This window comes from Furipterus horrens, unplaced genomic scaffold (genome assembly GCF_987537825.1).
Source record: "Furipterus horrens unplaced genomic scaffold, mFurHor1.1.pri manual_scaffold_12, whole genome shotgun sequence".
NCBI lineage: Eukaryota > Metazoa > Chordata > Mammalia > Chiroptera > Furipteridae > Furipterus > Furipterus horrens.
In genome coordinates, this window is record NW_028327182.1 from 5,096,174 (window position 1) to 5,122,479 (window position 26,306).

The 26,306-nt window shown below is 53.2% G+C and overlaps 1 protein-coding gene across 1 annotated transcript in view; it reads left to right on the plus strand.

Moving 5' to 3' along the window:
• ATP7B (ATPase copper transporting beta) overlaps window positions 1–26,306 on the plus strand; it is a 50,575-nt gene that overhangs the window by 18,578 nt on the left and 5,691 nt on the right. The window contains exons 3-17 of the mRNA XM_090258902.1: window positions 1,923–3,147; window positions 6,686–6,931; window positions 8,469–8,632; window positions 11,010–11,171; window positions 13,060–13,136; window positions 14,561–14,735; window positions 15,922–16,155; window positions 16,812–16,903; window positions 18,947–19,074; window positions 19,161–19,315; window positions 19,514–19,648; window positions 21,593–21,787; window positions 23,773–23,955; window positions 24,165–24,330; window positions 25,564–25,707. Of these exons, the coding sequence (XP_090115028.1) occupies window positions 1,923–3,147; window positions 6,686–6,931; window positions 8,469–8,632; window positions 11,010–11,171; window positions 13,060–13,136; window positions 14,561–14,735; window positions 15,922–16,155; window positions 16,812–16,903; window positions 18,947–19,074; window positions 19,161–19,315; window positions 19,514–19,648; window positions 21,593–21,787; window positions 23,773–23,955; window positions 24,165–24,330; window positions 25,564–25,707 (3,481 nt within the window). The remainder of the gene's footprint in view (window positions 1–1,922; window positions 3,148–6,685; window positions 6,932–8,468; window positions 8,633–11,009; window positions 11,172–13,059; window positions 13,137–14,560; window positions 14,736–15,921; window positions 16,156–16,811; window positions 16,904–18,946; window positions 19,075–19,160; window positions 19,316–19,513; window positions 19,649–21,592; window positions 21,788–23,772; window positions 23,956–24,164; window positions 24,331–25,563; window positions 25,708–26,306) is intronic.

The following is a 26,306-nucleotide window of genomic DNA, read 5'->3' on the forward strand; positions in this document are numbered from 1 at the left end:
CATTCTCCCCTGTCCATGATGGCTCAATGAGCCCTTAAACCTAAACATGTTTGTTTGAACTCATTATATGAGAGTTTTTTACCACCAAAGATGGTCTCAAGAGTGGAATTAAAAGCACACGCACACATCACGTGTGTACATCATGTGTGTACTATCCAAACAGCGATGGCCTGCAAGCACATGATACTCCGGTGTTTCATCCAGTTGTGTTATTTGCCAAGCTTTATCCTCCATAACTGCTTGTCGTTAGAAACCTGCCTGTCGGGAAGGGGGGCCTCTGAGTATTGTTTGCCTCTAACAAATAGCTTCCAACCCTTCTGCAAACCCTTTTGGCAGGAACATAGAATCAGTGATCCAGGGATTAAGAGCCAGCATTGTGATTTGGGGTTTGGTGAGTTGTAGCTAGACCTAAGACCAAGAAAAATAAGTTGGGCAGAAATTTATTTTTCCAACAGACCGGCGATTGAGGGTTAGGTCTTATTATAAGGAGGCAATTTCTGCTTACTAAGGTACTGTATTCAAGTGAATGTCCTTGGATACTTTCTTCGTTTTTCCTTAATCTTTTTCAGTCAAACAATTATTTAATTAATATCAGTTACCATCAGGTCACTGTTCTGGATCTCCTTTATGCTCATGTTATTTATTTTAATTTTTAAGTTGATTATTAGAATTTGGTAGCACACGTGTAATGCCCAAGATTTTGTACAGTGAAAAGTAACACTTCCTTCCCACTCCTGTCCCCCAGGTGGCTAATCCCCAGACTGCACCTGTCCCTTGTTATTCTCCCAGAGGTAATGCAGGCATGAAGACGCGCCTGTGTCTTTCCTCACACACAGAATAGTAGCCTACAGTGGTAGACTTATTTTGGGGGTCCTCCCAATGAACTACAGCTCCCTGCCTTTAAGTCCTCCTCTAATTCCCTCCCATATTGACTGGGCTCTGGCCCTGTGACTTGGCTTGGACCAACGGCGAACAGTCAGTGTGATGCAGGGTCACTTGCACTTTGGGACCTGTTCTCTGTGAATGCACACGTGACACTCCCTGTCAGGACCCACAGATCACCGGGGGTGAGGACCCCACCCTAGCCAGGGGAAAGGCTCCATGCAAGAGGACTGAAGTCTCTGCCAGCGGCTTCCAGACAGTCCTGTGACGGAAGGACCACCATGCAGGTGGAGCCTCCGGCCCCTGCAGTCCGCTCCAGAAGACGCTCCGCTTTCCAGGGAGCGCGCTTTCCATACCGAGCCCTGTCCAAATGAAAACCTGGGCAGGCGTTGTAAGCCACTAAATTTGGTTTGCCACGTGGCAACGGGTAACCAAAATACCATATGTTCTGTGCCTTGCTTTTTTTCACTGAACGCTGTATTAGATATCAGTCTATGTCAGTACTAACAGAGTTGCCTTATTCTTCTTAAAAGCTGGAGAGTACCCCATTGCATGGCTGTGCAGTAATTTAATCATCCTCTTATTTACAGACGTTTACGTTCTTTCCAACCCTTTGTTCCGTGCTTCCTTTTGCATGCGAACATATATATTTATTGGCTAAGTTTTTAGATGTCGAGTTGCTGGGTCCAAGAGCAGTTTCAACAGGCCTTGCCAGGTTGCCTTCCAGGGAAGTGACGCTCCCACCAGCTCTGAGAATCAAGTCAGGAGGTGCCCTGTGAATGGTGGAAACGGTGCCGCCGTGAGGTAGAACATCGCACGTCTCCTTTAACAGCATTTTCCTATATTAAAAAGCCACCTGCATTTCGTTTTTAATGAACCGCCTTCTTGTTTCTTCCCCTGCCCCGTGGGCTCTTGTACTCGTGGGGCGTTTGACACCAGTGACATTGTTTCCCATTTTCTCAGGGCCAGACAAGCTGGGATGTTATAGAAAAAAATTTTTTTTTTAAGGATTAAAAAACAGTTATTTCTTTTTCTTGTAGATTCTGGCTAAACTTTCTTTGCCTGCTCGTGTCTGGGAGCCGGCAATGAAGCAGAGTTTCGCCTTTGACAATGTTGGCTACGAAGGCGGTCTGGACGGTGTGTGTCCTTCGCAGACGACCAGCGGCACCATCAGCATCTCGGGCATGACTTGCCAGTCGTGTGTCAAGTCTGTCGAGGGCAGGATTTCTGGTCTGAAAGGCATCGCGAGCATTAAGGTTTCCCTGGAACAAGGCAGCGCGGCTGTGAAGTATGTGCCGTCGGTGATAAGCCTGCCACAGGTCTGCTGTCAGATCGAGGACATGGGCTTCGGGGCCAGCATCGCAGAAGGAAAGGCTGACTCCTGGCCCCTCGGGTCCTCGCCCGCCCCGGAGGCCGTGGTCAAGCTTCGGGTGGAGGGCATGACCTGCCAGTCATGTGTCAGCGCCATAGAAGGCAAGGTCGGGAAGCTGCAGGGAGTGGTGCGTGTCAGGGTGTCGCTCAGCAACCGTGAGGCGCTCATCACTTACCAGCCTCATCTTATTCAACCCCAAGCCCTCAGGGACCACATAACTGACCTGGGGTTTGAAGCGGTCATCAAGAACAAAGTGGCTCCCGTAAGCCTGGGGCGAATTGATATTGAGCGGTTACAGAGCACACACTCAAAGGCACCGTCACCTCCTAACCAGAACGTCAGTAACTCTCAGACCTCGGGGCCCCACGGGGGCCACGCGGTCACCCTGCAGCTGAGAGTAGATGGAATGCACTGTAGGTCTTGTGTCCGGAACATTGAAGAAAATATCGGCCAGCTCCCAGGGGTTCAGCATGTTCAAGTGTCCTTGGAGAACAGAACTGCCCAAGTCCAGTTCCACCCTTCCCGAGTGTCCCCAGAGGCGCTGCAGAAGGCCGTTGAGGCTCTTCCACCAGGGAACTTCAGAGTTTCTCTTGTTGACGGAGCAGAAGGATGTGGGACAGGTGACAGCTTTTCTGCAAGGCTCACCCCTGCCCCTGCCCCGGCCCAGGTGCAAGGCATGGGCGGGACCTTGCGGCTCGCTATTGCGGGCATGAGGTGTGCGTCCTGTGTCCAGTCCATTGAGGGCCTGATCTCCCAGAGGGACGGGGTGCTGCAGGTATCGGTGTCCCTGGCGGAAGGCGCTGGAACGATTCTCTACGACCCCGCAGTAACTAACCCAGGAGAACTCCGAACTGCCGTAGAAGACATGGGGTTTGAGGCTGCGGTTGTTTCTGGTACGTAGTGAGTACGGCTGACGTGCACGCACCGCTTGCGTGGGACAGAGTTCTGCAACTATCCCTGTATGTTACGTTTTTCAGAATAGGGGAAATAGAGTTTCTAGGTGTTTAGATTTTGCCTCTCTTGTAGCTGGGACTCAAATGCTGAGGCCCTTGGGTCCTTGTCTTCTTTTCTGAGCAGAACTCTGATCCAGTGTTTGCTTTTTAAAAGGGTACAGTAGGAACATCAGGCCCTTCTCTGACCAGGGGACTCACGTCACTTTCCCTGAAGATTTGTCTGGTAAACAGCGTAAAATGATAAAAATAATGTTGCATTACTCTCACCACCCGCGACCCACTCTCTTGAAAGTAGGAATTCAGGGTGGGGTTCGATGAGGATTTCCTTTGCCCCCTTGATGGCCGTGAGAAGACGTGGGTGGTGACAGTCTCCACAAAGTAAAGTGTACATATACCGTGACATCACCCCACTCAACAGTCTCCAGGGTCATGGGCATCCCCCACCCTACCCCATCGATCACTCACTTGCCGACATTCTTCCATTTTCCTTACACGGGAGCCCAGCAATGCAGCACCTCACTGCTGTGCGCCAGGACTGAGTTGTGGGCCACTGAGCGCACGTCCCACGGTGTCTCCTGGGAGTTTATGCTGCAGTGGAGGGCATCTGGGGGCAGGGGGCACAGGGACAAGTCCTGTGCCGGCCCAGGCCAGGGGTCCGAGCCAAGCTCTGGGCTTAGGAGGGGCTCCTCTGGAGGGTGAGTGGGAGGGAGCCAGTGGGGGGCAGGGGACTGGGGTGGGGCGGGAGTGGGGAGGGGACCGGGACGCAGCATCCTGGGCAGTGGTCTGAAGGCCCGAGGGGCCGCGCGGTGTGTTGGGGAAGCTGCGGAGAAGAGGAGAGTGGCTTTGTAACTGCAAAATTGTAACCGTGGGGAATTCTAACCCACCCCACCGTTCTTTTGATACTGTGTCTGTAAGCGCTGAGTCTGACCAATATGCAGCTTGTAGGTAAACAGCATGTTTGTATAAGAATCCTAGGAACTAACTTCAAAAGACAGACTCCAACCTCCAGGCATCCCAGCTCTGGGAGACGTGCTGACCTTCAACCTCGGAGCCAGGATGACGTAAAGCCAGGGTAACACACCTGGACTGTCACTCGCCTGATCGCGCTGTGCTCCTTAACCCCCTCCCTTGATGCCTTTGTTCTGCTCCCCTCTCCCTCCTTATAAAGGCCTCTGCCTCCCCTGAGAGGGGGAGCTGGGCTTTGAGATGGGACCTGCACCCCATGTTCCCGGGAGATGGGCTCTGAGATGTGAGCCCCCCACCTTCCAGGACATGGGCTCTGAGATGTGAGTCCCCCACCTTCCAGGTGGCCAGCCCCTGAAAATAAACCCCTTTCCTTCACAGCAGCCCCTGCCTCTTGAGTATTGGCTTTCGTAGCAGCAGGCAGCTGGACTTTTTACCGTTACGGCTTGAGTGTGATGACGACTCGGAGGGTGGTGGGACAGTGGCTGGGCCACCTCAAGTTGGGCCTGTGCGTCAGGCTGAGTGTGGCCTCTGCTGTAAAGGCCAGGAAGTCACCGGTGGGCTTCGATCGGAGGGAGCTTTAGAAGACGAGTCAGGATGCGGTGTGGATGGATCGAGGCTGTGAGGCCACGTGGGAGGGGGGGCGAGGAACGGCGTGTGTGGGCTGGAGAGCAAGGGTGAGTCTGAAGGACACCAAGGTCATAACCACCAAGCTGGAGTCAGATTAAGGGTGTGTGCCATGGTTTGGGGGGGGACTGGGGAGCAGGGGGAGGGCCTGGTGAACCCCAACTGAGGGAGATGCTGGAAGACGGCTGGGTTTACGAGTCCTGAACTTTGGGGAGGGGGGGCCGGAAGTGCAGGTTTGAGTGGTGGTGGCCAGGGGAGGTGACAGAAGACCCAGGAAGAGTGGGCATGAGAAGGGAAGGAGCTGAGGAGGGAGGAGCTGGCACTGGTGGGGGGAGGGGCGCCTGTTGGGAGAAGATCTTGCAGACAAGTGACTTGAGAAGCGGGTAGGGTCCTGGAAGTAAAGCCAGAGGCTCAGAGAGGCCTACGCCTGCGTGGTGGTGCTGAGGAGGTGCCCACCTCCAGGACTGAAGCCAGAAGGGGCAGAGGGGGTGGAAGAGAAGGAGGGCTGGCTGAGAGAGACGCTGAAGATCAGGAGGGGGTGTGGGTTGTTTTGTAGGGGCACCTGTGTGGGTGGTAATGTTTCTAACCTTTAGATCCCAAGACATAGGCCGCGCATGTCAGTGCAAATGCAGGCTGGACTAGGACAGTTCCTTCAGCCTCGGGCGGGAGGGGAGGGGCCGGCTTGGCCCTGAGGAGAGCTGTGGGCAAAGCCCGCTGGCCGCAGTCAGGGCGGCTGGACTCGCGTGTCCCACGTCCATCCGAGCCGCTAGATGAAGCATTTTTCCTGGGGCAGTTCGCTCTGCTGCGATGCTTTCCTGCACACCCCCACAGAGGGGTGGGGAGCTCAGGCAGACTTCCTTGGCCCCCTCTTTACTTTGTCTTTGTACCAAGTTTCAGGAGGGAGGTGTTTTTGTGTAGGTTCAGCTTCTGGTCAGGGCGCATGCCTAGGTTGTGGGTTTGATCCCCGGTCGGGGTGTGTACAGGAGGCAAACAACCAGTGTCTGTCTGTCTCTCTCTCTCTCCATCTCTCTCTCTTTTTCTCCTTCCCTCCCTCCCTTCCTCTCTCTCTCAAATCAATAAACATATCCTCAAGTGAGGATTAAATAATAATAAATAATACAGCTTTTAGAAGAAAACACCATGAATATTTTCACAATGTTGATGTAGACAAATATATTGAAACAGCACGGTGCACGGATCAGGAACATTGTTTAGTGGATTGCCGAGCTGGGCTTCCTTAAATTAAGGGCTTCTTTTTACCCGAAGAGATGTCATTAGGTGGGGGTGAAAACACGAACCACAGACTGGGAGCAGTACGTGCAGCTCATGCCCCTGACAGAGGAGCTGTGTCCAGAATGTACACCCAGGGCTTCTGCAGACAATAACAGGTGTTCTGGGTCCTTCCCATAGTCATGTGGAGGGGACAAACCTCTGCTAACTTGAATGTGATAGCAGTTAAAGGGTCAGATGCTGGAGTTCCCCAGAGCTGGTGCAAAGCTAACTTCACTGCTTCTGACCTGAGGGGTTTGGGTCAAATTATTTAATTTCTTGCAACCCCGTTCTTTATCTACAAAAATGGACATAATAATAGCAGTACTGAGTACATAGCTATTTTAAGATTAAAGGAGGTCACACGTGTGCTTAGCAGAGTGCCTGGTGAGTTCTTATTGTTAGCCTCACGTGATGAGAGCCAGGTCTTCCCATTCTTGAAGCGTCTGTGATCGTGTGCCTCTGCCTCTGACGGTGGGAGAGGGAGCGTGACTGAATACGGCAGCCCATGTGGCCTCTCCACACTCGCAGCTGAGTATTGTCTGCTGTGCCCCTCCTGCTGTGAAGAAGACCCCAACTGTTTGTTCTGCTTTGAATGATCTCCAACCTTTTATTCCAGCCAGCTGCTCTGGCAGCCCCGGCGGGGACCTCAGTGCAGCCAACGCCACAGCGCAGACCGCAGCCGGCACGCCGGTGGTGGCTCTCCACACCGGGACGCCCCCCAGAATCCACAGCCCTGGCCACTTGGCAATGTCCCCACAAGCCTCCGGCTCAGCAGCACCACAGAAGTGCTTTCTGCAGATCACAGGCATGACCTGTGCATCCTGCGTGGCTCACATAGAGAGAAACCTGCAGAAAGAAGCTGGTAAGAGACCTATGTCTGTGTTACCCTCGGAACGCTGTGCCTGGACAGCCCAGCGCTGTGGGCAGCAGACGGGGCACAGCTCCCCCTTCTGAGCCGCCACCAACTGCGCTCATCAGGAGCCCGGATAAGCCTGTAGCCCGCGCCCTGTGCGATTGTACAGGTGTGGGTCTGATGTTCATGGGCAGCTGGCGCCTGTTCTTTACAAAGTGTTTAGTTTGCTTGTTTAGTCTCTGAGTTAGCGATGGGAAATCCAGTTGGAGGTCACGGTACCTCCCACGGGTGGGCAGCCTCCTTGGTTAGCTTCTCCTAGTGGTCCTTGTCTTTCTCCTCCAGTCCCATCAACCTCTGACTATCAAGTGAACGAACAGCCCGCGTTTTGTGAAGCTGCAGTTTCAAACATTCTGTCTGTTGTCTCTGCAAACTAGAGTGCTGTGGAATTGCCAAAGTCTTGTCCTTCAAATGGCATTTTCAACATTCTCTGAAACCTGGAAGTGCAACTGAAATCCTGTCCCGATTTTTGGTTTGGAAAATATTTTAACCATGACCCTCCTTTGCCCCCAGAGTTAGCAAATTTTTTTTCTTTCCTTGCTCCAGTGGCTTCACGTGTCTTTCTGCTCTGTCTCCCTGGCCCTTAGAATCCACCCTGAATTAGGACAACACTTTCTCCAGCCTCTTTTCCGCTTCCTGGAGCCTTGGAATGGCGTACTCAAATTGAGGTGGTATAGGGCTCCCCTTTGTCAGCCGTGGACTGGCTGTCCGTAAAATTAACCTATAGCTCTCAGTGCCCGTGCTTCTGTTCCTGACTTGAGTCCTTCATTTTTATCCCTTATGGCATTTTTTCTAAAGCACATCATTGCTTTCATCTATTTCAATCAGCCTTTCCCCCCTTAAACGAACACAGTAGTGTTAGATAGTGGGGTTTCTTTTTTCACTTCTCAAAGTGATCAAAAACTGGAAAAGAGGATGGAAAACCATCTTGAAAATTGTTTTTCTCTATGTGAAAGTGACTGAAGAAAATGAGTGCTGTGTCTCTGTTACATAGCAGTAGGGGACAGCTGCAGACTGGGTCCCTTGCTTCGACTGCGTGCGCCCACCGGGGTCTGCTGGAGCCTCGAGGGGCCCCAGCCAGCAGCACGCGACGCGCCTGGGAGCTGGGCTCCCTGAGAACCTCAGACCCCACCCCAACCGCCTGAACCAGAGTCTGTTGTTTAGTCCTCAGGCGATTCATATGCCCATTAAATTGTGGGGAACATTGTTCTAGAACCGTGGTTTACACGCTTGGCTGTGCATTAGACTCACACAGGAGCTTTAAGAAAGCGATACCTGGTACCCACTGAACACTGATTTAATGGGTCTGGGTTGAGGGTCAGGCGTGGCGACGGCTCAGAGCTCCCCAAGCGATGCTCATGCTCAGTCACGTACGTCTGAGAGCCACTGTTCTAGAGACTCCTGGGCTGATGTGGGGGCTTTCGCTGGGGTGTGTTGGCCCCCCCGCAGACCTTGCTGGAGTGCTCCAGCTGCAGCCTGGTGGTTTCAGGAATTCTCTCCGTGCTGGTTGCCTTGATGGCCGGAAAGGCAGAAGTCAAGTACAACCCGGAAGTCATCCAGCCGCTGGAGATAGCTCAGCTCATCCAGGACTTGGGCTTCGAGGCGGCCGTGCTGGAGGACTACGCAGGCTCAGAGGGCGACATCGAGCTCATCGTAAGTGTGCCGACTGCCTGGGGCTGGGGTCCGGGGCCCGGGGGGCTGCGCTCCGCCAGCCGCTGTCACGTTGCATCCGTCCTGCTGGCTGTTGTCGCGGGACGGCTTTGTCTTGTTTTGCATTGAACCCAACAAGGACCTGTTCGTTTTGTGAAGGAATGTCGGTTACGTCAGAAGGTCACGGGGTGAATCCCCCTGGGCACATGCAGGTTTGAGGAGGTGGAGGTGCTGGGAACGTGGGAGGAAGATGAACATCATTAAAATGGCGACCGTCCTGAGTTGGTGGTTTGGGGGGGCTGAGCATGAACACACTCCACGGAGCTAGCGTGTCGGCGGGGTCTCGCGGCGGGCGCCGTGTCAGCACAGGGCCATCGCAGACGGACAGGCCTTGTACCAGGCCCAGGGACACCAGGGAGGGGACAAGGCTGCTCCGCGGCGCTCAGTCTGTGGTGAACGCCAGGGTAGGTGCTGCTCCCAGTGTGGTCGGGTGGCAGGGACAGAGGGGCAGCGGGGTTGCCTGTCTGCCGCTGTCACCAGAGGCACGTGAACAAGTCATTGAAGACACCGGGTGTGTCTAGTATTTAGAATATGCTACGTTCACAAACACTCACGCACAACGCCCGTTTTACGTAAAGCAGACACAGAAGAAACGCGCACGGAATTGAGTCATGTTTTACTTGTAACGGGTCCAATGGTGAGGAAACGTCTGACGGAGGGGCCCTGAGGACACGCGCGGCACTTTGAGCTGCTGATAAGCATGTTCTCTGTAGATCAAAGCCTTGGCTCCGGGCGGGCCTCCCTGTGGGACGTTTGCTGGGCTACAGCTCAGTCGGCCCCTGCTCAGGCCCCTGCTGTGGGGAAAGATCTGAATCAGAATATTCTTGGGAAAGGTGGGACAGTTTCTGAGCACTGTTTTTTATTACTGTGGTTTTGTTTTGTTTTTTACCTAAGCAGCATCAATAGTTATATCATCACATGTTCAGACATGTTGTGTCCGTATTTCACGGTGTTCTGGGAAATGCTGACCGCTGATACTCAGGGCAGTGGACCGTCTGGTTTGCTACTACATTTCCCACGCACACGGCATGGTGGGACAGTGGCACAGCTTCCCCTGCGCTTGACGGCAGGCCCTGACGCTGCTGGGGCGCGTCCCCGCCTGGTCTGTGACGGCCACCTCATGGTGCTCACTGCAGCGGTCCGGAGCACACACCCAGGGCCAGGCTCCAGACCTCTCGGTTCTGGGGCTGCTGAGGCCCTCTTTGCAGGGCTGGTGTGAGCAGGATAGTGCCTGGCCAGTTGCAAGTGTGCAAAGATTGGTACCGATTACTACTACAAAAGTAAAACGAGAGCTTACAGGCACCGTTGAAATACTTGTAGGCCTTGTAAAATTCTATTGCACAGCCCCCTGCCGGCCAGTAAGCTCCTTATCCATGTGATGCTCCTCCTTTCCCACCTGTTCCTTGGGTCCCATGCCAGGGTGAGGGCTTTTGATTACAGATGGGCTCGCCTCTTCCTCCCCTTAATTCCGTGTCAGACTTTCCCATCTCTTCTAATCCCTGATTCTGGGATTCCTGGTGCAGACTTCCAAGGGCTCGTTCTGGTGCCCATGACCCTCCTGACTGCCCATCAGGTGCTGGCTTAGCAACCCTCCTCAGTTGGGTGCTCAAGAGTCTCCACGGGGACCCAGCCAGCAGGGCGGGCTTCCTCCCTGCCTCTCCCTTGCACGTCCTCAGCACTGTGGGTGTCTGCCGGAACACGCCATGCCTGCTGTCTTTTCCCACACTGCTCCCCCTAACTGTCACCTGGAGGCACCATGTCCTTACTCTGGGACCGCCTTACATCCCATCAGCGGGATCACTCACTTTCTGAATTCTCCCCTCGGATCCATAAGGAGCTGTTGACGCTCTTACCCTTGGAGTGAGCCGCGCCCTGTAGCAGAGAGGGTCTGCGCCGCAGCTGAGACAGGAGGGCAGCCACACTCGGGGTCAGAGAGTGTGTCAGGAGCCCCGGGGTGTGCAGAGCTTCAGCTCCTCACCCTCTTGAGGCAGAGAAGGAGCATGCGTCATGGTCCTGGAGCGGCTGGTGAGGTGACCGAGACAGAGTGTAGATGACTTGTAAAAGCCATCGTGGTCAGAGCCAAAGTCAGGCCTCTGTCACCTGCCACCTTCTTCGGAGAGTGGCTGTGTCTCCTATACCCGCATTGGGGGACACCCACTGTTTATCTCCTTGAAGCCCCTCGGGGAGGCTTGGGGCTTGGAAGTGGGGGCCCAGAGTCTTGGCGGGCGGAGCCGTGGAAGGAGGACAGGCTCAGAGGCTGTGGCTGCCTGTGTGCCTCTTGATCCCGGGTCAGCGGCACTTCCGTCACCTTGTGTTGCAGATCACCGGCATGACCTGCGCGTCCTGTGTTCACAACATAGAGTCCAGACTCATGCGGACGAGTGGCGTCACCCACACCTCCGTGGCCCTCGCCACCAGCAAAGCTCATGTGAAGTTTGATCCTGAAATTATCGGTCCGCGGGATGTTGTCAGGATTATTGAGGTCAGTCAGTCATTTTAAAAATTGTACCCACCTTAAAAAAAAAAGGCACCTAAAATCCTTCAACTTTTCCAATGGCAATAAGGTGAATCATTTATAAATAAACGGAAGTTATGCGCATATCAGATATTCTAAGGGGAAAAATCCATGCATGCGTAAGAAAACATTGGGGAAAAGAGACGTGATTGTTTTAGTTTTTGATAGTCCCGAGAAACAGCAGCGCTGCCAAGATGCCTGGTGCCGTACCGGGGGTTAAATTCCCTAACTGTGCTTTTTAGGTATGATTCATGCCTATGCCAGGTATCTATAGAGCAAAGAAATGCTGGTGAATTATGCTGCACTTTGCTACGCTTGCTCTATAATGGGACAGTTTGGTAATTTCTCCTTTGGAAAGTCTATTAGATTAGTTTTCATACGCTCCCCACCTCTCTGCTCCTGCTCAGTCTGTCCCGAGACATACCACTGCCCCGTTAAGGTCTGCTCCAGACCGCACCGTAGGAGGAAGGGCATCAGCGCTGCTCTGACTGGGTTAAGGCAGTCAAAACCAAACAACATTAACTTGCGACAGCTAATGGTAAGAGTAAATGAAGTTTAGCATGTACTTACGAAATTTCGCGTGAAATGAAACATCCTGTAGCAGGTTTAATCCTGTCCTTAATGTTCTCGTCAGTGCATGTGTTTGTGCGCATGTGCGCACCGCATGCATGAGACATGTCTGTTGCATGGCCTAGCAGAGCTTTTGGACGTGCAAATAACACTTCTGCTCAGCAGTGCGGGACAGCGCCTCCCACCCGGAGGTGGACAGCCAGGTCCTCCTTGCTCCCTGAGGCCCAGCTAAAGGTTGCAGGGCCGGCCTTCCAACCCGGCTTGTACCCCGGCACGCTCGGTGGCCGCTATTTCCACCGCACCGCGGGTCTGTGGCCCGGCACCGAGCAGGCTGTGCGCTCAGGCTGACGCCCGAAGCAGTAGGGAGAGACAGGTGGACTGTGAGCATGGTCCGTGCCCTGCCCGTGGGTGATGTCCCTTGCTGGCCTCCACCCAGCTTGCTGCGTGTGGCGCAGGCCCCTCTGTCCTCACTTGAGTACTGCCAATGTCTGGCCTCCCTTCCTGTGGTTCTGGGGTGTCTTTTCTTAGTATAACGAGGCCGGTGCTAGTTGTAAAAGGACTTGTCTTTAGACAGTCTTAGATGTTCTTTCTCCGACCATAATTGTAATTTTTGCGTAAAATCCCAACACCAGACTGCCGAGGCCCCTCGTTATGTTGTGCTGGCTGGCAGGACATGCCCTGGCAGCGTTTTCTGTGGATTCGGGAAGACTGTGAATATACAGTGATCAGACCAAGTAAGGCAGAGAAGGTGATGCAGAGGGACGGCGAAGGAAGTGCTCGGGCAGAGGGGGCGCGGCCTCCGGTCTCAGCGGAGGCCACGGCAGCTGGAGAGGGGCGCACGGGTCCCTGTCTTCTGATAAGGCTGCGCCTCTGGGCAGGCTTCTCAACTCTCTGCCCCTCAGCTCCCCCGTGCACAGGGACGGCAGCTGGCCACGCTATATTTGGGAGTCCTTAGCTCAAACATTCTGAATGTACCACTCAACACCGATCAGCTTTGGGGCATGCCGCTGTTCCCTCCCAGAACCTGCGGCCCATGCTGACCAAAGGAACGGGAGTCACCGTCAGAAGCCACCTGCTTGGGGATGATGCCACCTCTAAGCATAGATGGTGCTGACCCTCTGGCAGTGGTTGGGGCACAGAAATTGTGGGAGGAAAACCGGCACATTCCTCTGATGCGATTTCAGGTTAACCTTCTAATTCCAAAAGATGTAAAATGCTTCTTACCAGCGCGTGTCTTAACCAAGCGCCTCCCCCTGTTTCCCACCCCTCTCTCCCGAACAACAAGGAACTCGGCTTTCGTGCTTCCCCGGCCCAGAGACACCCCAGCGCCCGTCACCTGGACCACAAGGTGGAGATAAAGCAGTAGGTGGAACAGAGAAGACCTGCCGAGGCTCTGGTCTCCTCCCCCAGTGCCTGGCCCCACCTCGTTCTGTGCTTCCCGGGGTCCCTGCTGCCCTGGCTTCCCCCCGTGCCTGGTCCCCTGGGATTGGCCGCCGTTACCCTTGGCCTGGGAACCTCTAATGCTGCCCCCCAGGAAGTGTCACTGTGACAGAAACATTCTGTATCTGCCCTGCCCATGGGGTAGCCACTCGCTGCTGAGCCCTTGAAATGCAGCCAGTGTGACAGAGGAACCGAATTTAAATGGCACCTGTGGCTGGTGGCGAACAGATGGGCCAGGCCTTAAGCTGGAAGGAAGGGGGCGTGTGTGTTTTTTTTTCTTTTATGGTATTTTAAGACTCGATTTGAATTGGGTTCTAGAAGTAGGACCCAAGGACAAGAACCGTGGCCAAGCGGGAAGAAAATGGCCTGGGAAGCAAGAGGCCTGAGCTCGTTCATTATTTCAGATGGTCACATACCTGTTCAGTAAGCGTGAGGCTGCTGCCGTGGGCAGGGACAGTGCCAGGTGTAGGGATGAGGAGACGGTCCCTGCTTTTGCGGTGCCCACACTCCTGCTGGGAAGGCGTGGACATGACTCAAGTGAGGTCTGGGAGGCCGGCAAGCAGGGCACACGTGATCTGGGCCTCAAAGAACCAGTGGACAGGTCCTGGGCTGAGGGAGTGGGGCTGGGGTGGAAGTGAGGGTCTCCGGGATCACAGTGGCAGGGGCACTCCAGGGACTCCTGAGGGTTTGCTGTGCCTGCAGCATGGAAGGGACTGGCAGGAGAAGCATCTGGAAAGCTAGTGAGGGGTTCATTCTTAGGGCCTGGGGTGGCTGCCTGAGGGTCTGAGACTTTAATGTCACAGCCGGTGGTTTTCAGATGGCCACTTGGGTAGAATTTCGTGGATGCTGAAACTAAGGAGAGACCACAGTGGTCCCTGTGCCCGCCCCGCCCCCCGCCCCCATTCCCAGCTCCGGTGTTCAGCCTGACAGCCACACTGTTCTCTCCGACTCTGTGTTAACCAGGAGTTTACAAAGCAAGTGTATTACTGAGTTACTCCTAACCAGAGGTTTCTTTTATCTACTTTTGAGGGGGAGCTTGTTTAAGATTGCGCTTTTGGAAAAAGATCGCCTGACCTGTAGATTGGCGGTAGCTCATCAGCCGCGGGCAGGCGTGGGCTGGTTCCGAACATCTCAGGAATGTCCTTGGAGCGAAGTGTAGACCTTTAGATGCCCCTCGGGTGGCCTGTGTCAGGGAGAGAGCCTGCCTCTCGTTTTAGCCAAACTTGGCAGTCTGTCCCACACACGTGACAAAGGCAAGTCTTAAAGCGGAGTCCTCAGGAAGGGCCCAGCCATAATCCAAGGGGCAGGCGGTCTGTAACCTGTCGACGTTGCTGGTTACTTTCCAGGTGGAAGAAGTCCTTCCTGTGCAGCCTGGTGTTTGGCATCCCCGTCATGGGTTTAATGATCTACATGCTGATACCTGGCAGTGAACCCCACGAGTCTATGGTCCTGGACCACAACATCATTCCAGGACTGTCCGTTCTGAATCTCATCTTCTTTATCTTGTGTACCTTTGTCCAGGTGCGTATCAGAAAGAGGCCACACCCCTGCCCTGCGTGCCCATGCGTGACCAGTGCTTTAGGGCAGCGTCCCTGACCCACCCCAGCCAACTGCGGTCTTTTTCCGCCCTGTGACCAGCAGCAGGGCGTCCTCTAACACTGGGGACGTGAGAGACTGGGCTCCACTGTCAGTGTCACTGTTGATGGCAGGTGATGGACGTCTCCCTGGCATCACAGCCGCCTCGCTGCCGGGATTCGTAGCCAGTTGTCTTTAGCTTGCTTATCATTCAACTTAACTTACCTCTGTTGCTAGAAGCCGCAGTTGGATCATGGCGGAGCTCACACTTCTCTTTATCATCTTATCCGGAGTGGCAGACATGTGGCCCTAAGGAAATTATAATTTAAAAGGGACAGACCTCATGGGACCTCTGGTCTGGGGGCAACATGTTTGTATTGGGAAGTGTGGCTTCCATATATTTTGGAATGTAAAGTAGAAGTCCTGACTTAATCTTAAAATGTTTAGGACTATCTAGGGGCAAGTCTTTGTAGGTCCAATTTCTTTTTTCTGTGTTTTCTTCTTAATTACAAATGTAATGTACATTTATTGTGACAATTTGGGCCACACTGAAGTATAAAAAGGAAAGAGGAAGCTACTCTCCAGCCCAGTGCCTTTCCCCAGGGCCACCTTATTATTACTTTTTGGGTGGGTATCTTTCATCTGTAGAGATAATATTTACATGTGAGTGTGTGTGTGTGTGTGTGTGTGTGTACAGGCTCACGTACGCCCGCTACAGCACATTAGATGTACTGATTTATAACTGGCTTTTCCCCTTAAGCAGGAAATGTGGGCATCTTTCACTGCAGGGGTTTGGAAGTCCAGCACATCCTCCCTAGGGACTGCAGAGCACTGGCCACAGTAGAAATGCAGCGTGACGTAGGTCGCCCTTGTCACCGTCCTCCTGTCGTGGTGTACTTTGAGTTTAAAGGCCTCCCATGCCCTTGAGTACCTGCTCCTGTGGCCAGGAGAGCCTGAGTCAGGAAATACATTTCCAAAATGCTGATTACAGAGGGAAAAAAATCACGTCGAAATTGGGGGTGAGCCCAGAGTAGGCGCCAGCCCCAGGGGCCTCCGGGCCCCCGTCGGCTCCTTGAACGCTGTGCCCTGCGCTGCTGGTCGCAGCTCTCACTGTCCTTCATCTGCCCTCCAGTTCCTCGGCGGGTGGTACTTCTACGTCCAGGCCTACCGGTCCCTGCGACACCGGGCGGCCAACATGGACGTGCTCATCGTCCTGGCCACGAGCATCGCCTACGTCTACTCGCTGGTCATCCTGGTGGTGGCCGTGGTCGAGGAGGCCGAGAGGAGCCCCGTGACCTTCTTTGACACGCCTCCCATGCTCTTCGTGTTCATTGCCCTGGGCCGGTGGCTGGAGCACGTGGCCAAGGTAACGGCAGCGTTAGGCTGAAAGAACCGTTCCTGCACTAATACAGATCCCAGTGCAGCTGAGCCCCACGTTTAGAATTACTAATTATACACGATCTAGAGGAAGGCTTAAAGAAATGTGAAGCCTCCCTATAATTAGGTGCTTCCATCACTAAGCTCCAAATTGGTCGCTACTTCTGAAATCCCAGCTAATCTGGTTAATTATTAAAACTGTTGTTCAAGTGCATCACGTCTTGGCAAGATCCCTGGGTTTCAGGTCAGAGGTCATACCATCTCTTAGGACCTACCCAAGTATATGGCTTATGAGTCTAGAAATCCAGAGTTCGCCGTAGGGTCGTGCCACCCGTAATGCCCTGCGCTGTGCTCAGCATTTTACCTTCTGTGAACAAGAGGGGCTCTGGCCTGGAAAGGGACTGGGTTGAACCGGAGAGAAAACCGGCTGTGGGTAAGATGGGTGTTGTTTTCGGCTGGAAATGTAATTCATTGAACTGAGTGGCATTTGTGCACTCAGTGTGGCAACGACCGGACTGTGTGGTGCCGGGCGGTGTGTGACGCCGTCCGGGAGAGCCCTGTGGCGTGCTGTGTTAGGGGGGCAGGCAGCCCTTTTCTGCAGGAGCCTGTTGACAGTTCTCGTTTCACATTCTGGTTATTTCTTAGAGCAAAACCTCAGAAGCCCTTGCCAAACTCATGTCTCTTCAAGCCACTGAAGCCACCGTGGTGACCCTTGGGGAGGACAACTTAATCATCAGGTGGGCTGTCTCCCGAAGCCCTTGATCACGTGTCAGTCTGCGTCATACCTGTCAAACACCCGCCGTGTACGTGACACTGCGCTCGACCTCGGGAAGGCAGGCAGAGAGACTGCAGGAAGGTCCCTCCTCCGGATTGGTTAAGTGCAGCAGGCGTTTAAATGCCAAATGTAAGCCCGAGTTCGCAGGGGTGTGCGTGTGCCGCGGGGTAAGTGAGAGGTACTGGACTTTAGGGGAGAAAAGCTTATGAGGTCAAGGTCAAGGAAAGCTTCACAGGGACCGTGGAGTATGAGCTGCGCCTTCCTGGCAAGATTTGGGGGAGTCATACAAGCTGAGAGAGAAGCGCTCCAACTCACCAAAGAATAAAAAAGGGAGTAGTATTCTTCTTCTTCACAAGGTTGGCAGGTATTAAAAATAATTTTATTACTTTTATTATTGCTAGAACTGATATTAGCATTTACTGTTTGCCACCTCTTTGTATTTAATCTGCCCACTCCCCCACTCCCCCCCCCCAAAAATAAAGAAACACCTTTGAGGAAGGGATTACTGTCAGGGCCCCTATGTTAAAGATGAGAAAAATGAAGTTCAGAGGCTAAGCAGCTGGCCCAGGGGCGCACAGGCACTGAGGGGCTGCATCTGGATAGAGCCCGGCCTCGGCCTCCACCACTTTCTGCAGCTGCTTTTGCCAAAAACATCAAGTAATTTCCGTGCCCCTGCAGACCCAACCATCAGTCTGCATTTCAGCCTCTTGCCCGCATTTTTAGCCTTTAATGTCCCTTCAGTTTTTTCTTTTTTATTACTGGATAACTGCCATTCACTCAAAGACACAAATTCTAAGTATAGGCCACCACGAATTTTATGTGTTTGCCATGATCCTCTCTGCTCATCCTCCGCGTCACTGGCTGGCCCTTCCATCCCCCGCGCTGCCCCTCCCGCTCCTGCCCGGCCTCCCGATGTTGGCGCGTCCCAGGGCTTAGTTCCGGGACCCCTTCCCCTTCCCTTCCCCGTTACTCCTCTAGGTCGGCTTCACTGCCTTCAGTGCAGTTCTGTGGTGTTAGCTCCCAGGTCTGTACCTCAAGCTCTGACCTCTTCTCAGCTCCAATCATATTTTCAACTTCCTACAGAACATGAAGTCAAACAGGCACCTTGGACCCGACAGGTTAAAACGAGGAGCTTCCTTTCCTCTCCGCTTCCCTCTCCTGACCTCAGCGGCTTCTCCCTCCTTGCTTCCATCTCATTAAATGACTCCTCACCCACCCAGGGGCTCACACTGAAAACTGAGAGCCCAGCTCGGATCCTCTCTTTCTGCATTTAGTGCGTCTGCATAGCTCCTGCTGCAGCCCCAAGCACTTCCTGGGCGTGCCTTCGCTCCGTCCAGCTCACACCGTTGGCGTCCCTTGCCTGGGTGGCTGCAGCAGCCTGACCCAGCCACAGGGACAACTTGAAACCGTGGATCAGATTATGTCACTTTTCCGTGGGATACAGCCCTGCTCTGCAGGGTGCAATGGGATCTGATGGTGCCCACCACACGTGCGTCCCTCCAGCAGCTCGTGCGGGCCTCCCAGTTCTCAAAGGCACCTTCCTGCCTGCCTCAGGGACTTTGGATGTCCTTCCCCCTGTGTTTTGGCCCCTCTTATCAGCTAGGTCTCAGCTCAGATGTCAGTGTTCAGGTGAGGACTTCTTGCCCACCCCTCCCACCCCCCTGGCCAACACACACGTGAAGAAGCCCTCCAGGCTCATTTTCATCACAACATTTATTTACTGCATGGAACTATTGGGTTTGTGTCTGTTTCTTCCACAAAATCCGTTTTGATGAGGGTAAGGACCTTGCTGTCCCGGTCACAGCTGTAGTCCCAGTGCCTACCACAGTGCCTGGCACTTGGCAGCGGCACACTAACCATGGACTCAGGCTGTAACTGACAGTTAAAGTGAGGACTGCTGCTTGGTGTGGCACCCGTGTATGTGACCAGCCCAGCAAGGTGACAGACTGAGAGGGTGACCTCCAGTGAGTGGCCGTGCGTGTGACTGGGGTGGCATCTGTTGCAGAGAGGAGCAAGTGCCCATGGAGCTGGTGCAGCGGGGTGACGTCATCAAGGTGGTCCCAGGGGGCAAGTTCCCAGTGGATGGGAAAGTCCTAGAAGGCAATACCATGGCGGACGAGTCCCTCATCACAGGTTAGTGGCTCACTTTCCGTTTCCCTTGGTTGGGCCTCCTGAATGCTGCTCGGTGCGTGACAGTGGCCTCTGTCCTCTGCCTCTAGGAGAAGCCATGCCTGTCACCAAGAAGCCTGGAAGCACGGTGATCGCTGGGTCTATAAACGCACACGGCTCCGTGCTCATCAGCGCCACCCACGTGGGCAATGACACCACCTTGGCCCAGATTGTGAAGCTGGTGGAGGAGGCTCAGATGTCAAAGGTAAAGGAAAAGTTTAAACAACAGCATCACTTCTGCTTCCTCATTTTTGAAATCATTCCAGGAGTTCCACGGAATCAGGCAGACCCTGAGCTGAGACCTAACGAGGGTGCTGAGAATCCCAGTCCTTATCCGTCCCTGTGGTGTTCGGTTTCCCTGCGGGTGGTCGCTGACCACGGCCTTGCTGTTTCCTTTTCATAGGCACCCATCCAGCAGCTGGCTGACCGGTTCAGCGGCTATTTCGTCCCGTTTATCATCATCATTTCAACTTTGACGTTGGTCGTGTGGATCATAATCGGTTTTATCGACTTCGGTGTTGTTCAGAGATACTTTCCTGTAAGTTGGAGGCCGTGGGCTGTATGGTTGTTGGGTTTTAGGCGATCTGTTGCCATAAACTTTATTCTTTCGTGTCTTAGACTCACTGGGTTTTAATTACTCATTACATTTTCTGTGCTTGCTTTACCTATTGGCAGCAAATTTCTCAGCCAGGGTAGGATAGTCAGCCACTTTACTTCTGCAGGTTTTTATTAAAGTGGCCTTTGCTTCCTCGCTAGGGAATTTCACAAGCTTGGCTCTCAGTTGCGATACTGGAAGCATTTACATTGTCCAGTGTCGTCCATTTCGGGAGCTGTGAAGCACACGCCACGGAAGATAGGTCCCTTCAGGTTCTGATGGCGTGATCATGTTACTTAACACATTTTAAGAAAATCAGATACTTGCTGTCTACATCCATAAGTGTCATTAACCTTGCAGCTTCCCAAGCAAATGCTAATAGCCTTTTAGTAAATATTACACGTTATATACAAGGCAATCGAATGTGCATTTTTGAGCTTAAAAAGTGGAAGAAGCATCCTATCTTAAATGTAGTTTTATCAAACTTATAAAAATGTGCAAAATACAAAAAAAAAAACTTTTCTGCTTTAGAAATCATATATATCAGTGATTGACCATTGGGACTGATTCTGTCACCCCAGGGGCATTTGGCCCCATTTGGAGACATTTTTGTTGTCATGACTGGGGGGGGGGGTGCTACTGTGCTACTGGGTGCAAACAGGGGATGCTGCTGACACTGCAGAGCCCAGGACAGGCCCCCCACAGAGCAGGAGCTGGCCCCCAATATCAGTAGTGCTGAGGCTGATGAACCTTAATATGCATAAAAAGCTAATGGCCCACTTAGAGTAGCTTTGATAACTGCCTGGAGTAGAACAATGTTTTACCTATTTTTAAAAACATCTCATACTTAGCCCAGTATAATGTCTACTTTACCTTGAGTCATAGAATAACAAACTGTGGCTATGGAATGGGTAATAGTTTTTTTAAAAATATTTTTACCTGTAACTAAAGGCATATCATATTCTTGGGGTGCATGCAATGTCATTCACTTAAGATGTCATTTTCTCCCTCAAATTTCCTATCTTAAAGTGAAAAATGGCCAGGTTGTACATTTTCTGACATTCGAGGAGAACTCAGTGCTTTTCAGGGTAACCTCTGACGATTCCTAGAACTTGCCTCTGGCTGCCTAGAGTTTCTGCTTTGGTGGGAGCCGCTCTTGGGCCTGTGGCGGTGGGGGAACCTAGCCCTGGCCGCGCCGGGCTGTGTGGCTTCCTGCTGTTCCCTGCCTTTCCATCTTACTTTGGCTTCTTTTGTTTTATCTGCACTATCAGGACGCTGGCAAATGAGGTACTGCATGTTCCTTTACGATATTGTTATCACCCTGCTCCACAGAAGTCATTGTAGGGACAGGACTCACGTCCACTTCCAGGAGTCCACCCAGCCCCATCAGAATGCCAGGTGTTATTGTGATAAGAATTACCGTTTAAAAAAAAAAACAACCCACACATCACTTTTACCTCTAAGAATTGCATTATGTCTTAAGGCGACATGTTCGTATACTTAAATCCAAATGTTTCTATGAAAATTAAATGACCCTTTAATAAGGTATCTTATTTTAGAACCCTGCCTTTCTCAGTCAAAGAATTAAAGGGTAGATGGGAGCTAATGAGGTTGTGGTCTATATCCTTGATTTAGAAAACACGCTTTTTATTGTAATTAAGTGAATATAGTATCTCCTGATTGTACTCCAGAAACATCAGCCATTAATAAAAATAAACCAGGATAATTCAAGATGTCAGAATGCAAATAATAATACCAACATGTGCCACCCGCTTGGAAAGGAGACCCGTATTTTGGTTTGGGGGATTTATAAAGAACACCACAGTGACTAGGGTTCCGGGTGGCTTCTCATTTCGCTCTCCACCCACCTCTCTCTCCCCTTCCCAGACGCCCACCAAGCACATCTCCCAGGCTGAGATGATCATCCGGTTTGCCTTCCAGACGTCCATCACGGTGCTGTGCATCGCCTGCCCCTGCTCACTGGGCTTGGCCACGCCCACGGCGGTCATGGTGGGCACCGGCGTGGCTGCCCAGAACGGCATCCTCATCAAGGGCGGCAAGCCTCTGGAGATGGCGCACAAGGTCGGCCCCGGGCTGCGGGGTCTGGGCTGGGATGATGCCGTAGCTGTTTCCTGCATGCTTTGTTCTTTTTTTTTAAATTTAGAGATCTGGTAAAAATAGTATCTGTGTTAATTTCACATTGAGAGAGGCACCCGAAAGAGGCCCTAGGATAGCACCGTCCATGGAGTAGAACGGGAAGCCAGGGCTGACGGACGCCAGCCGCAGCAGCTGACAGTTGCAGAATTCAGCACTTTATAAATGGCAGTGACGTCATCTAGTCAGCGGCTCTGAGCTGGCGCTTATTGTGCCCATTTTACAGAGGAGCGAGCCGCAGCAGGAGGAGGCGAGGCAACTCGCCCAGAGGCCTGCATTCACAGGCGGCAGAGCCAGGACTCACACCGGGAGGGCAGGATCACCTCGGCCATCTGTGTGGTTAGCAGAGCGATCCGTGACCTTGGGGAGTGGCGTTAGTGGACAGGGGCGTATGGGAATCTTCCTTCGGCCACATACACCGGTCCTCCACCTTCCGTGGATGTGTTCAGTATTAGTTGAGCATTTACTACGTGTGGGTCCTGTGCTTGGCCCCGGTCATGGTCCTTGACTATCAAGGAGGGGGGAAGACAGGTATAGAGTAAGAAGACGACAGCCGCCGAGCAGCGGGGTGTGATGCTGGGAGGTCAGGCTGACAGGGGCCGACCTTAGATTCCCGTGTGTTGCACAGTATCACCTACTGGCTGCAGGGGGCAGTGCAGGCGGTCCAGGAGGAAGGGCACAGGTTAAACTGAGACCTAACAGTCAAGCCTGAGTTAGCCTGGAAACGGAGGTTGGGGAGAATGTTCTGGCAGTGGGAACAGCCCGTGGAGAGGTCTGGGGAGAAGGGGATGGGCAGGAGCCACTGTACGGCCACATCACAGACCCGGTAAAATTGGAGACAGCGAACTCCTCCCACCACGTATCTCCAGCACCTTGCCCAGCGCCTGGCATGTTGAATACACTCAACAGTTACTTGCTGAATAATAAACGAGGAACTGAAAGACAATCATTGAGAGAAACTGATAGCAGATCAGGCTGTTGAGGGAAGAAGGCAGCAAGAGAGGGGCCTTGAGGGGCCTGGGAGGTTTGTTCAAGGATTCGGAACGTAACTGAAGGACAATGGGGAGCTGTGGAGGGGTCCGAAGCGCCTGTGTGATGGGACAGGGTCACTTGTTGGGGAGATCTGGCTACAGATGGAGGATGGACTAAAAGGAGGAAGACCAGCTGATAGTGGTGAGGAGGCTGGCACTCGGCAGCAGAAACACAAAGCAGAATCTATTATTTGCTGAATGAGGAAACTCAGCTTGTGGGTCCCAGTCTGAACACTGTAAGCAGGTGACCTTACACTGGGTCATCTGAGTCCAGGGACTGGTGGACTCCGGCTGTAGAGACGCAGGTACCAGTGTGGCTGCTGCTGACTGGCTGAGCCCACCCATTGGGACGGGCGCAAAGCTGCTGTTCACCGAGTGGGACAGGTCTGAAAGTGGATTCAGTGCTTACATGCTACTATGGCCAAGGAACACTCCTTACCTTGAACTTGGAGTGCAAGAGCTTCACTCTCCATAGGCTTGTGCACGTACGCAGGCCGGAGAAAGCCAAGGCTCCCAGCAGACAGCAGTAGATAGGGACACAGGCCGGCTCCCAGCACCCTGGCGCCTGGCCTCGCAGGAGGAGTCACCTGCCGGGGTTTCTGTCCAGGAGATGGTGGCATGCCGTCTGTCAGTACCTCTGCATGAGTTTCTGGCTCAGCCCAGTTAAGGTTAAGCCACGATGTGGTTTTTTTCAACTGGGGAGAGACCTGTTTCTGCAGGGAAGCGGTTGAACTTGGAGTTGATGGCAGACGATCATGTCATGGCGCACGAAGGAGTGTGGCCTGCTTGAGGGTGTTTGAGGGAAGTTCTGCCTCCAGGTGTGTGCACTCTTAAGTCCCTTCCGCCCGTATTGTGGCAACCGACGTGTGCTTGTTGTGGCAGATAAAGACGGTGATGTTTGACAAAACCGGCACCATCACCCACGGGGTCCCCAGAGTCATGCAGGTCCTCTTGCTTGTGGACACGGCCACGCTGCCACTCAGGAAGCTTCTCGCGGTGGTGGGGACTGCGGAGGCAAGCAGCGAGCACCCCTTGGGCGTGGCTGTCACCAAATACTGTAAAGAGGTGTGTAGACCCCAGCCTTGCTCATCCCACACCCCTCCCACCACCTGCGAGGCCGGAAGCTTCCAGGTGCCTTCCTCCTCCCGGCTGCCTGCGAGGAGGCCTTGGCCGTGGGGTTTGGAACAGCCCCATCTCGGGTCTCTGTCCTGCTACCCTCTCACCTCCCCCTCTCCCTGTTTCCTGGCTCCTCACCCTACTCCTTTCCTTCACAGGAACTCGGAACAGAGGCCTTGGGATACTGCACGGACTTCCAGGCCGTGCCAGGCTGTGGCATCGGCTGTAAAGTCAGCAACGTGGAAGGCATCCTGGCCCACAGCAAGCACCTGAATGAACAGGCCACCCACCTGAATGGGGTTGGCAGTGTCCCCGTGGAAATAGGTACCCCTGGCCTTTGTCTCTGCCGCTCAGCCTGCCAGGGCTTGGGTCCGGGCTGGGTCAGGTGGCAGTGTGCCAAACCACAGAAAACACCATGCCAGGCACGGCACTTGCGTCCCCTGCTGTGGAGAAGGGAGGCTTAATGGCGGGCACACAGCCCGCCTTCCTCCCCAGGAAAGTGCAGTTCCTCTTGCGATCTTTGTTACATATGAGTCCGGATGCTCATGGCATACGAGCGTAGTCCACTGCGTAAATCTATGGAGTATTGCTCATAATTTTGAGTCTCCTCTTTCTTATCCCAGGTTACCCTTGCTGCTCGTAAGCTACCATGTGGGCATCCTACCCTGTTCTTCCTAGACAGGAAACCTCCCACATGGTAGAACTCTGACAGGAAGTTTGGCATTTCCAGCACTGGCAGTAGTCGGGGAAGCTGATGGGAATAGTCTGTCCATGCTAAGAAGGGGCACTGCTTGGAGCAACAGCTGCTTTTGAATGATGGCCTTTCTTCTTCTGAGGATAGCTTGGTAGCCATCAGTGGAAGAGTGTGGGAACCCCCCATCCCCCAAACCAGACAAATGAACAACTGTGTCCAGTGTTTTCTCTTAGTATGTTGGTAGCCGAATCTTGCTGTCAACGTTACTGTTATGGGCCATGTACTGCCTTCTACCAATTTAAAGCCCTAGGTTGACCTTCCCATTTAGCTTCTAAGGACCGGTCTGTGCAGCGACGGCCCAGTTACTGGCACCCATAGGAGGTGACAGGTGAAAGACTCACCTGCCTTTTAAGAGCCAGGTGACAGACTTTAGCTGTGACAGACTTCAGAGAAGTAGGTGGATAAGGTTGGTTCACCTTGAGTGCTCTAGACCCAGCAGTGATGGGCCCAGTCAGCACTTGCGTTTGGTGCTGGAGAAATAAAATAACCTGAAAAGGAAGCAGCAGACCCCTCTAGAGGCAAACCAGGATGCTACGTAACGTGTGATGTGTTTCTGCCATTTTCGCACATGAAGTGTGTGCTTTTAACGCACATTTTAATTCATACCCACGTGTTCTACACGTTAATTACACTTTTCGCGCTGGTCCCTTATTAAGGGCGGCATTCTGAGAGGCGCTTCCTAGGTTCCAGTTTCTCAGAACGGGTAACCGGCTCTTTTGCTGTTAAAAGGATGCTGTAGTTTTGAGTGACTTCTTGCAATGAAATTGTGCTCTTTGGGAAAAACCACTCACTTTCTTCTACAGACGCAGCCCCCCAGACCTTCTCCGTGCTGATTGGGAACCGCGAGTGGATGAGGCGCAACGGCTTGGCCATTTCCCGCGATGTCGGGGACTCGATGACCGACCATGAGAGGAAGGGCCACACGGCCGTCTTGGTGGCCATTGATGGTATCCCTGCGCGCACGCCTCCCACGCCCCCACCCCCACCCACTGCGCTCGTGGAGACACGGCGGCTTGGAGATGGCCAGCAAAGATAAATGCTGCCCCCTTTTTTAAAAAAAGTCTTCCTCTCTATTGGTTTTCGTTCTGTTTTGTAAGAGGCCTTGCCGTCCTCAGCCCGAGGCCTTTCTGGGCTCTCTCTGTCCTCACCCCAAGTGGGCTCCACACTGGCCTCTGCTCCCGGCTCCCCGAAGTCTGTCCTCTCCGTCGGGGTTGGCTCCTGGCCCGGCTGGCCGATTGCGGACAGAACAGTTCTGGTCCAGGAGACCTAACTCTGCCTGCCTTTAAGTAATGAGATCCCACAGCTTGCCTCTCAGCCCCTCGGGGTGGAGTGCAGACCGAGCACCCGGCTATACCTTGGCTTAGCTCTCAGAAAGACTACGGTCTTACTCGGTTGATGTTAGTTTCTGCTAATGGAAGCACAGCAGCTGCAGATAAGAAATAACTTACGTTGCTGTATTTTGGCTGCTCCAGCGCAATGGGTCCCCTTTCCCATTCTCTTGTGTTTCTCCTCCTCCTCCCACCAGGCTGCCCCTACGTCCCTGGAA